Source organism: Primulina tabacum, chromosome 16 (assembly GCF_025594145.1).
Source record: "Primulina tabacum isolate GXHZ01 chromosome 16, ASM2559414v2, whole genome shotgun sequence".
In the NCBI taxonomy this organism is placed as follows: Eukaryota; Viridiplantae; Streptophyta; class Magnoliopsida; order Lamiales; family Gesneriaceae; genus Primulina; species Primulina tabacum.
The window spans coordinates 448,801-461,548 of record NC_134565.1 but is presented as its reverse complement, the minus strand read 5'-3'; the positions used below and the strand labels follow the sequence as shown (position 1 = coordinate 461,548).

The 12,748-nt window shown below is 35.5% G+C and overlaps 1 protein-coding gene across 26 annotated transcripts in view; it reads right to left on the bottom strand.

Annotated features, from left to right (window-relative positions):
• LOC142528865 (uncharacterized) overlaps nucleotides 1-11,986 on the bottom strand; it is a 31,885-nt gene extending 19,899 nt beyond the window's left edge. For 4 of the 26 annotated variants that reach the window (XR_012815763.1, XR_012815767.1, XR_012815762.1 and 1 more), the window contains exons 1-4: nucleotides 11,604-11,986; nucleotides 9,951-10,191; nucleotides 9,396-9,477; nucleotides 7,064-7,217 (exon numbers count right to left, since the gene is read on the bottom strand). Coding sequence is in view for 9 of the 26 variants with exons in the window: in XM_075634115.1 (XP_075490230.1) it covers nucleotides 9,113-9,176; nucleotides 9,396-9,477; nucleotides 9,951-10,191; nucleotides 11,604-11,684 (468 nt within the window). In the remaining 17 variants the exon portion in view is untranslated. The other 22 variants (XR_012815770.1, XR_012815772.1, XR_012815771.1 and 19 more) reach the window with 18 other exon arrangements.
• Nucleotides 11,987-12,748: the final 762 nt, after the last annotated feature.

Below are 12,748 nucleotides of genomic sequence, written 5' to 3'. Positions count from 1 at the left end.
AAACAACAAAAAAATTGATGCTGGAAAATAATAGAATGAAGGCCGGAGATCAATATCTACTGGAACAACAAAAACAGCATGAATAAAGTTTTCAAACCATTAAAAAAAATCGAAATTCTAACTTCTTATTCTAAGGGGACTCAATGTTAGAGGAAGAAACAAAGAAGGACTCCAAATTCAAGAACATTCCTAGATCAAAATCTAAGGATATGAGGAAGTGCTTCTTGTGTAAGAATGAGGGGCATCTTAAAAGAGACTACCCAGAAAGAAAGCAATATAATCTGGACAAGAAGAGTGATCGTGGAGATGCTGAAGTAGCCTCTGAGGGGTACGAAAGTGCTGAGGTTCTTTGTGTGACAAATGACAGGATTAGCAATGAATGGGTATTGGATTCAAGTTGTTCCTACCACATGTGCCATCACAAGAATTGGTTCACCTTTTATAAACCTTGTGAAGGAGGACAAGTACTGCTCGGGAATAACAAGCCTTGTAAAGTCACTGCTATTGGATCCATAAAACTCGAGCTTGCAGATGAGATAGAGAGGGTTTTAAAAGATGTAGGCAATGCACCAGAACTGAAAAGGAACCTAGTGTCTTTGGGAATGTTAAATTCACATGGCTTTTGTTGTAAAATTGAAGGTGGAGCCCTTAAAGTCTTTAAAGGTTCATTGGCAATAATGAAAAGAAGACTCGAGAATGGGCTGTACTTGCTGCAGTAGGTCTCAAGGAATTGAGCAAACAGGTCTTCTTGCAGGTGATCAAATATCATAATTAGAGTTTTGTGAGCACTGCACATGTGGCAAAGCAAAGAGACTGAAATTCGCCCATGGAATTCACAGAACCCAGAGTATACTCGAATATGTTCATAGTGATTTATGGGGGGCCAGATTTTTTTTGTCACTTATCGACGACTTCTCAAGAAGAGTTTGGGTTTAAATACTAAAGCACAAAAGTGATACCTTTGTGCATTTCAAAGAATGGAAGGTTTTAGTTGAAACCCAAACTAGAAAGAAAGTTAAGACACTTCAGACTGATGATGGTCTGGAGTTCTGTTCAGAGGAATTTAAGCATTTTTGCAAACTGAATGGGATCAAGAGGCATCTCACTGTAAGAGGAACCCTACAACAAAATGGTTTGGCAAATAGGATGAAAAAGTGAGATGCATACTTCTGGGCAGAAGCCATATCTACGACTGTACACTTGATCAATAAGACCTCGTCTACTGCAATAAAGTTAAAAACTCCTATGGAGATGTGGTCAGGACATGCACCAAACCCCGATTAAATGTGCCTACGAAGACTTTTCGAAACATTGTATCAGTCGTAGTCAACGTGACATATTCATCAGCATCATTCCAAAGTTGTTGCACTTTTTCATCATTAACAGATGTCTATTCTAAATATTTCACAGATAGAGCGGGGTCTTATATTCTCTTTATGTTATCTCTATCAGCTTTCATCATCGACCTCACATTCCCACATGAGATTGAATTTGGGCAGGTGGACATATTAGAAAGAATAAATTGTTGTACTTTGTCATCGTTAACAAAAGCTCTAAGCTCAGCAACTGTCATTTCCTCGACGGGTGTCAAAATCTGCCCTTCTTGAGGCAATCCTGCTGTTTGTGATGGTGCATTTTGATAATCTCATTGAAGGAAGTAAAACAAACATCCGCAAATAGCACACACATGCAACATCAATCACAATGTAAAAAGGTTTTTCGATGCTTGGCAAGATGGGAAGATAGATCATTTAAGGCAAGTAAAACGAACTTCCGCAAATAGTACACACATGCAACATCAATCACAACGTAAAATTTTCTTCCGCATTATCATTCGTTGGTTACTTCCTTCCTTTCCTATGTTCATTATCAATGACTACAACACGAGATCTAATGGTGAATAATCACAGTAAGAAATTGGAACCTTGGAAGGTAGTTTTTTGTTTTGGGGTTGGGGCTGCTGTTTGGGTAGCGTCGCTGGTCCTTTTAAGAATTATAATATAATATATTTTGAAGTCCATCTTCAAAAGCTCCAAAGTTCAATTTGGTGTAAAGTGTATTTGATGTTGTTAAGTGCTCCATTATTATTCTAATTTCCGAGTTTATCTGGAATCTATTCTAAATATTTCACAGATAGAGCGGCGTCTTATATTCTCTGTATGTTATCTCTATCAGCTTTCATCATCGACCTCACGTTCCCACATGAGATTGAATTTGAACAAGTGGACATGTTTAAAGGAATAAGTTGTACTTTATCATCGTTAACAGAAGTTCTAAGCTCAGCAGCTGTCATTTCCTTAGCGAATGTCACAATCTTATTGAGGCAATCCTGGAGTATGTTGGCGCCGGAGCACTTTGATAATCTCAATGAAGGCAAGTAAGACAAACTTCCGCAAATAGTACACATGCAACACCAATCAAAATGAAAAAGGGTTTTTCAATGATTGGCAAAATGGGAATGTGGATAATTGAAGGCAATTAAAACGAACTTCCGCAAATAGTACGTACTTACCTTCAATTATTAACCTTCGCATCTTGCCAAGCATTGAAAAACCTTTTTCCATTGTGATTGGTGTTGCATGTGTGTGCTATTTGTAGAAGTTCGTCTTACTTTCCTTCAATGAGATTATCAAAGTGCACCGACACGAATATACTCCAGGATTGCCACAAGAAAGGCAGAACGTGAGGTCGAGGATGAAAGATGATACGAGATAACATACAGAGAATATAAGACTTCACTCTATCTGTGAAATATTTAGAATAGATCCCAGATAAAATCGGAAAGAGGAATAATCCTGGAGCACTTAACAACACCAAATACACTTTACACCATATTGAACTTTGGAGCCTTTTAAGATGGACTTCAAAACATATTATAATTCTTAAAAGGACCAGCGATGCTACCCAAACAGTTGCCCCAACCCCAAAACAAACAACTACCTTCCATGGTTCCAATTTCTTATTGTGATTATTCACCACTAGATCTCGTGTTGCAGTCATCGCTAATGAACGTAGGAAAAAAAGGATGTAAACAGCGAATGATAATGCAAAAGAAAACTTTTGATAACCGTTCGTTGTGAAAGTTAAAGCACGAAGTACTCCTCGACGTCAGTCCACGTTAAATCCTATAAATAACATAATGAATTATTCAAATAAAATTTAATGTTAACCAATATTTAATGCTAAAAAAACAAATGAGGCATAAACAACAAAAAAATTGATGCTTGGAAGATAACAGAATGAAGGGGCGAAATCAATATCTACCGGAACAACAAAAACAGAAAATGAATAAAGTTTTCAAACCATCGAATCAAATCCAAATTCTAACTTCTTATTCTAAGGGGACTCAATGTTAGAGGAAGAACAAAGAAGAAGGACTCCAAATTCAAGAACATTCCTAGATCAAAATCTAAGGATAGGATGAAGTGCTTCTTAAGTAAGAATGAGAGGCAGATTAAAAGAGACTGCCCAGAAAGAAAGCAATATAATCTGGACAAAAAGAGTGATCGTGGAGATGCTGAAGTAGCCTCTGAGGGGTACGAAAGTGTTGAAGTTCTTTGTGTGACAAATGACAGGATTAGCAATGAATGGGTATTGGATTCAGGTTGTTCCTTCCACATGTGCCATCACAAAAATTGGTTCACCTTTTATAAACCTTGTGAAGAAGGACAAGCACTTCTCGGTAATAATAAGCCTTGTAAAATCACTGATATTGGATTCATAAAAATCGAGCTTGCAGATGGGATAGAAAGGGTTTTAAAAGATATAAGACATGTACCAAAACTGAAAAAGAACCTAGTGTCTTTGGGAATATTGGATTCCAATGGCTTTTGTTGTAAAATTGAAGGTGGAGCCCTTAAAGTCTTTAAAGATTCATTGGTAAAAATGAAAGGAAGACTCGAGAATGGGTTGTACTTGCTGCAAGCCAAAGTCGTCACTGAAAAAGCAAGTGTTGCAACAGAACCTAACACCACTAAGGGTTAGATTTGGCACATGAGACTAGCCCATATCAGTGAAGTAGGTCTCAAGGAATTGAGCAAACAGGGTCTTCTTGGAGGTAGAGTTTCGTCAGCAATGCACATATGGCAAAGCAATGAGACTAAAATTGGCCCATGGAATTCACAGAACCAGAGTATACTCAAATATGTTCATAGTGATTTGTCGGGGTAGGGGGAGGGACTGCAAGAATGCCCTCACAAAGTGGGGCCAAATATTTTTTATCACTTATCGACGACTTCTCAAGAAGAGTTTGGGTTTATATACTAAAGCACAAAAGTATACCTTTGTTCATTTCAAAGAATGGAAGGTTTTAGTTGAAATCCAAACTAGAAAGAAAGTTAAGACACTTCAGACTGATGATGGTCAGGAATTCTGTTCAGAGGAATTTAAGCATTTTTGCAAACTGAATGGGATTAAGAGGCATCTCACTGTAAGAGGAACCCCACAACAAAATGGTTTGTTGTGGGGTTGTACACTTGATTAATAGGACCTTATCTACTGCAATAGAGTTGAAAACTCCTATGGAGAGGTAGTCAGGACATGCACCAAACCTCGAATATCTCAGAATTTTTGGTTGTGTTGCTATACGCATGTAAACCAGGTAAAGTTGGAGCCAAGATCGATAAGATGCATGTTCCTCGGTTATCAAGAGGGAGTTGCCTCGGATTATGGCATAATGAGAAGGGACAGTCCAAGATAATCATAAGTAGAGACGTTGTGTTAAAGGAAAATGAGATGTACCATTCACCTAACCCAAAGATGAATGGAGAAGATGCTGGCAACAATGAGGAAGTCCATTTAGAGGTTGAGTCCTCAAAATTGTCACAAGATGATGCTGATAAGCAACAAGGAAAGTCTCGAGCTGATCACCAAGTCGAAAATGATTATTTGCTTGCTAGAGACAGAACCAAAAAAGATATCACACCACTACAAAGGTTTGGATATGCTGACATGATTGTTTTTGTTGTCATGGTAGCATCTGAAAGTGAAGAAGGCGCAATTTCCTATAAAGAGGCCATGAGAAGCAGCAACTCTGATAAATGGTTAGATGCAATGAAGGACGAAATGAGGTCCTTAGAGAAAAACCAAACATGGGTCTTGGTTGAAAAATCTCTGGGACAGAAAGTGATAGGTTGCAAGTGGGTGTTTAAGATAAAAGAAGCTATTCCAGAAGTAGAGAAGGCTAATTTCAAGGCAAGGCTTGTGGCTAAGGGGTATTTACAACATGAAAGAGTGGACTACAATGAAGTGTTTTCCCCTGTGGTTAAACACAACTCAATCAGAATGATATTGTCCCTAGTACCCAATGAAGGCTTGGAGCTGGAACAGCTTGATGTAAGAACAACCTTCTCGCACGGTGATTTAGAAGAAAATTTTTTATGACACAAACTGAAGGCTTTGCTAAAACAGGGGAAGAAAGGAAAGTGTATCAGTTAAAGAGGTCCTTGTATGGACTTAAACAATCTCCACGCCAACGGTACAAAAGGTTTGACACTTATGTGCTCAAAGTTGATTTTGTTAGATGTGAGTATGACACTTGTGTCTATTTCAAGAGAAGCAAAAATGGAATTAGCACTTATTTATTACTTTATGTAGGTGACATATTAGTAGGATCTAAGTATCCAAGTAAAGTAGAGGTGGTGAAACAGCTACTAAAGAGTGAATTTGAAATGAAAGAGATGAGACCAGCTAGTAAGATCCTCGGTATGGAAATAAGGAGAAACTGAAATACATGTAAACTTTATATTTCACAAATGACTTACATTGACGTGGTGTTGAAGAGGTTTAGCATGGAAAACTCTAAACCAGTACAAACCCCTATGGCTCAACATTTTAAATTGTCAATCAAGGATTCTCCTAAGACTGGGGTGCAGAACATGGAGAAGATCCCTTACGCTAATGCAGTAGGCAGTCTTATGTATGCCATGATTTGTACCCGTCCAGATATAGCATATGCACTGAGTCTGGAAAGTCGATATATGATTAAACCGGGCAGAAACCACTGGGAGGCAGTGAAGTGGATTTTTAGGTATCTCAGAGGAACACTTGGATTGGGATTGTTGTATGGAAACAGAAAGGAGGGCATGGAAGTTATTGAAGGTTCCATAGATGCAGACCATGCTGGTTGTTTGGACTCAAGGAGGTCCTTGACGGGTTATGTGTTTAAGTATCATGGAAATGTGGTGAGTTGGAAGTGTAACTTCCAGCATGTAGTGGCACTATCTACTACTGAAGCTGAATTTATAGCAGTCACAGAGGCAATTAAGGAAGCTTTGTGGATAAGTGGGATGGTGGCAGAACTAGAGACACAGGAGATCACAGTGGTAGCTAAGGTGTTATGTGACAGTCAAAGTGGCATTCACTTAGCCAAGAACCGAGTTTATCATGAACGGACTAAGCACATTGATGTCAAAAGGGAAGGTGAAGCTGGAGAAGATCCCAACTAGCGAGAATTCTGCAGCTGAGATTTCATCTGGACAAATGGAAGAAATCTGGAGAAAGAACAAGTTCTCACCGTTAGATTAGCTGAGGCAGTTATGGTGTATTCTTTCTACATATAAGTAGTCTTCTTGCTCTCATTCTATTGTATTCTTTTCACTCCCCAAAACAAAAAACAAAGGTAATAATATTCTGTTTTCTTCTATACTTCTCTTCATCCACTCCCATAGCACACACATTCAAGAACAAGAAAACCTTCTGCTACGCAACATTAGTGAATCACACACAATTCACAACAATTTTTACATAAAAATAAAACCGATTATAGTTCAAAATTAAACAAGTTTTAAAGCAGATCAAAGCATTTCGAACCGATAATGCAAAATTAAACCAGTTTTAAAGCAATTCAAAATTAAACCAGTTTTAAACCAAGATTTTCACTATGGTTGATACTCAATTCCCTAAGAAGATCAAAGCATTTCGAACTGATAATGCAAAATGTTCACAGATTTATTTCTTGAAAAGGGCATTATACATCAATACTCGTGTGGGCAAACACTGCAACAAAACTCGGTAGTCAAACGAAACATCTCCTTAATGAGATTGTGTATTGAATGCCACTTACTTTATAAATCGGGTGCTTTCTCCCAAGAAACCAAATCTCAACTCACTTTCTTGCAACCCGCAGCCGGAAACCCACAATGGCGGAACAGACCGAGGATTTTACTTACGAAGAGAAGGCGGCGAAGATTCTCGAAGATTCAGGAGAAACTGCAACCCTAAGATAAAAGTGAAAGGATTGGGCCAGGCAGCGTTACAATAAATTCCACTAGGCCCATATATATTTTTATAATAGATATATAATATATGTGCCAAAAAGTTTTTATTCTCAATTATCCAACTATAATGAGGGTCCAAAAATATGTTCTTGTGTAAATGCTCATCGTTGGTGACACTTGTGTGTTAAAACTGTAAATGAATCGAGTTATTTCGTGAATTTTTTGAGTCGATTCAATAAATATTTGATTTGTATTCGAATTTATCGAACTCGAGCCAAACTCAAACATGTTTAAACTTCTTTTCGAGCTGAACTTAAGCCAAAAAATTCGAGTTTCGAGTCGAACTCGAATATACTTAATATGAGCCAAATTCGATCCTTAAATTTTCACTAATATTCAACTCGGTTCGTTTCGTTCACACCCGTGTATGGACATTCTAATATGGCAATCTACTCCATTGGTTGGTTATGTGTCAAATGATTTTCATTTTTAATTTTGAAAAAAGTTTTTTTCATATATATATATATATATATATATATATATATATATATATATATATATATATATATATTCTCTTGTTCAGTAAGATTTAAAAATTTGTGAATTGTGCATGGTCGAGAGATTACAACATTGTTGCTTAATTGATTGAGGACACTCGGTTTTAAAAAAAATACTAGGAAAAAAACTGATAACAAATTTTTATTGTGGGAAAATTGTTTTCTTAGTCTGTTATGTTTGTTACATTGTAGTATTAATCAATTACATAATCAAATTGCAGTTTTGGTCCTTTAAGTTTAATATTTTTTGGCAATTTTGGTCAGAAAAACTCATGTTCGACGGAGTTTTATGATTTAAATTAGAACTTTCCTGCCAGCTCAAAAACCGGAGATATTTCAAAATAGTGGGAAAATTCTCATTCCACCTATTCATTTTATAAATTATTACCTTTCAAAGTCACAAATACTCTAAAATAATATTATAGAAAAAGTCAATTAAAATACAATGAAAGTTAACCAATTGTTCAAGGGATTCAAGAAGAGCTTTTTTTTGGAAATTTTATTTATTATTTAAAGGTATTTGATTATTTGGATATATTAATTTATAAAATAAATAAGTAGAAAATATTTTTTGTGTGATTTAGGATAATCTTCCATTATTTTGAAAGATATTCAATTTTTATGTCACGTAGGCAAGTTCCGATACTAAATCATCAAATTCTGATGACCATTAGGTTTTCCATAAAAAATCAGATCAAAATTGCCAAAAAAAAAAAATAACATGCTAGACTAACACTTCAATTTCACTACGTAGCGGACTAAAATCGCAAGAGGAGAAATATAACGAAATGAAAAACAATTTTCTCTTTTAACCATATTTCATGAATTCTAATTTATTTAGTTGCTGCTAGTATAGGCATAACAATAATTCATTCATATAATGTGTTTATGACTCGTGTTAGATCTAAAGTATTTAAATCAACGGTTTAGAGAAAATTCAATAATACCATGTGTTTTAATATATTTGGAATTTTATATTTTTTTTACATGTTTTGTTTGGAAAAAGATCTATTAATTACAAATAAAATTTCCGTGCTTCGTTATTTGAGGGTCCATTTTCTAAAATTCGTCTCAGAACTAAAAAATGTCAGGTCCGGCCTTGCTCGAAGAAAGCCTCTAATTTGATATATTTAAACATTTTCTTGACTTCAAATTTTTCATATTCTTTTTCACGTCTCTCATTGGATTTGGCTCAACGTCATCTTCTTAATTTCATTTTAATACTAAAAAATGCCATTTTTCTACTGTTTTCGTCTCACAATTACAGCGTTCTGAAAGTCGAGCTTGTTGCTGCATCAAAACTTGATCAGAGTGTCAATTTTGATCAAACTTCAGATCTCAACGTGGAAAAGACTTGGAAAAAATGTTAAATGACCTGATCCAGTCTTGCTGAAAAATGAGGCTGAGAAAGTGACCCATTTTGGTTAGTACTAAATGTTGGAGATCTAATAAAATCTATAAATAATGTGATTGAAACCATAAATCACAACATGCCTGGAATCCATGTCGAATTATCAGAAAATAAATAAATTTATCATCGCCAAAGAATATTTTGCCTCAACCCCACCAATATATTTAGACAAAACATGATATGAATCAAAAAATAGGAAAGAAGCAAAACCTGTTGAGTATTGATGTCAACACCAGAAAGCCAACATCCAAAATTAGGATGCGAATTAGACCAGCCCACCACCATCTCAGGCCTGGAACACAAATTTGATGTACAATTCAAACAGAAATCAATAAACCAATAGAGTGCATGGAATTATGATCAATTCTCAACCGAGCCATCACTCCCCGGGAGATCACTAATTCCAACAATACAATGAAACCAAGCTGCAAAAAATTATGGAGATCTCTCAACCAAGCTATCTCCTTTGGGAAAGAAATCAACAAATCAATAGAGTGGATGGAATTATGATCAATTCTCAACTGGGCCATAACCCCCCAGAGAAAAGCTCACTAATTCCAACACTACAATGAAACCAAGCTGCAAAAAAGTATGGAGATCTCTCAACCAGGCCATTATCCCTGGAAAAGAAATCCATAAACCAATGGAGTGCATGAAATTAGGATCAATTCTCAACTGAGCCTCCACTCCCCCAGGAGAAAAGCACACTAGTTCCAATACTACATATGAACAATAGAAAGAGCAACAAGAGGGAAACTTTTTTACCTAGAGTCACAAATAAAATCATTGGACCTGGATTCACCAATAAAATCATTGGAGATAACACCATCTTCAGTGTACCCGAGGATGCCCTATATTGGATAGATTTTAGCTCATTTAATGTTAAATATCTTATATTTATGTAGAGATGCATACCAGTATCAAACCTGCAATGTATTTTCAGGCTAGACAGCAAAGAAGGTCCATCCCATATAATAAAAAACCCAATAGTTGGATCATTTGGATCCTGAAATCAAGAACATTTAAAGGAACAAAATTAGAGTGATAAGTTGCACCTTAATAAATCAAGATCAAGAAATAACTAATCATCTCTTGCACATAAACTCTTATTCCAAAGTGCATAAAGAAACACTTCTCATGAAACCTTATACTCACATGCAAACAAATCTAAGAAAACACAACATGCATGATCAACACCATGGTTAAAAGAACTCAAATTAACCTTGCTTATGTGGTGCGTTTTAGAATTGAAAGAGTGCATTTCACTCAAAATTGTTTCAAACCGTAAACAAATAATCTAACCTTCAGTTAACATTGGAAAAATGGTATTATGATATTTTCATCTCTTCTCACTGTCTTCATTCATTTCTTCTTTTTTTTCTCCCTCGAGATTTTTGGTTAGACAACTGTTCTCTAAAAGTTAACATAAACATTAAAAGGAAGCTTTAAATTTAAATTTTTCTTCAAGAGAACGAGAGACATATATTATTCTGTGATTAAATCAAGTTGGGCCATAAATTTACCAAAAAGAATTAGAATCACAGACAGCCTTCATTCAACAGTGAGAAAAGTACTAAGTAAATTCATCAAGTATCAATTAGCCACATTAACAAACTTCACATGCAAAGTCAGATTATTGTAGTTACCAAAATATGTATCATAACTCAACATTCAATAGGAAATCAAAAAATAATACCAACAGTTGATCTTGGCTCAGGTTAAATGGTGCTCAAATATCAAGTATGTGAATTTATATTTTCCAATTTCCCAAATTTTTGAAAAAGTAACAATATTGAACAAATTTGAACTTAACAGTGGCAATTTCATGATTTTATATCTCAATCTGTTTTGACTAAGAATGATATTAATGAAGCTTACCGTCTTTTTAATTGCTTGCAATAATATGTAGATCATATGTAGATCCACATAATATGAGGAATTAATTAAACCAAGCATGTAGAACAAACCAAAAGAAAGTGGAACAAACCAAAACTTTCATGGAAAAAAAAAGAACACTTGAATGAAATAAAACAAAGCTGTTTTGAAAGAGAATAAAAGACAAGACATCAATAAATTAAACCAAGCATGTAGAACAAACTTGTTTCTTATATGCAGCATTGCTTGCTTTATGGCATTAACAGTGTTTTTTGGGAGGCTTTGTACACAATAATATAGATATAGTACAGAGGGAGAGGAGCAGAATGTTGAGGAAACCGAATCTTCAATTTCCGGTAGTAAACTCTACTAAATATTCAAAACAAATTAATGATGCAGAATGTTGCAACTATAAAAACAAATAAAAGTAAAAACTCATTTTTGCTAATATAATGAATGGAAAAAATTTGCATTAGTGGACAAGCTTTTGAGTAACAGATCAAGTTTTAGAAGTATAAAATCTACAAGATTCACAAGACATACTTTTTCATCCAAAGCGTGAATGAAGCTTTGTGTTGGACTTAATACACGTCCAAAAGGGTCTGGTCGATTACTGCTACCCATGGCCTGAATAAGTCATTTCCGGCGAAGAAATGGCCAGAAATGCCAGGAAGAAAATCGCGCAGAAACAGGGTCGCGAGCATAGGTTCGGACATCTTGATATCTTGCTCAAAAATGTCGATTCAAGGCTCAAAACGAAGCAAAGGGTCACGGGTAAGCTGAATCAAGGGTCGACAGACCACGTCCGGCGGTGTACGGAGGCATCCACGACAAGATTTGGTGAGGGCTAGGGATTGACGGTATTGGGGGTTTAGGATTGGGGTTATTTATTGGGAGCAATTTAAACAAGAGAGCAGGAAAAGGGCAAATGACTCTTTACATGCATTGTTTTGGTTGTTTGCTAACAATAAGTACAAGAAATTCGTACGAGAAAATCACGTATGAATAAGAAATCTAAATTTATTTTGAATTTTATTGGGTCGACCAACACGAGTCGACCTAAGAGATTGAGTCTAGGTATGAAGAGCTCGACCCACAGTGTGAAGAGCTCGACCCAGACTCGACCCAATTTTTTAATTGAACAAACACTATTTAATTTTAAATTTTGACAATTAATAACATTTTTGTTTTTTTGCAAATTTACTTCCCCACTAAACTTGGAAGGAATCAATTCTTTGAATGTAAGTTAACTTTAGGATCAAGATACGTTGAGATTTGTAAGAAAATTGTATTATTTTTTAATGAGAAAAGAAATATAATATTTGGTACATCATACAAAATTCAGGAATTTAATTATATATGCTAAGGATTATAACAATTCGAATCAATTGTTATGGTTTTTTATTAGTAGACAAACTTATGATAGTTGATGTAATGAATTTTGGATGATATATCGTAAACGACCTTTACGGTTTTCATTGTTACAGTATTGTTTGTTAACGAGCCTAAATTGTTCAAACTTTTATCTTGTGATACCTGAGGAAGATGAATTTAGGTAGATGCATTTTGGTGGAAGAGACTGTATAAGTATGGGGGATTTCATAGATAGAATGGATGAGTACGAGATTGACTCAGGGGAAGAGATAGACATTGAGAAGTTGAAATTGGCTTGTCTTTTGTTCGTGGCT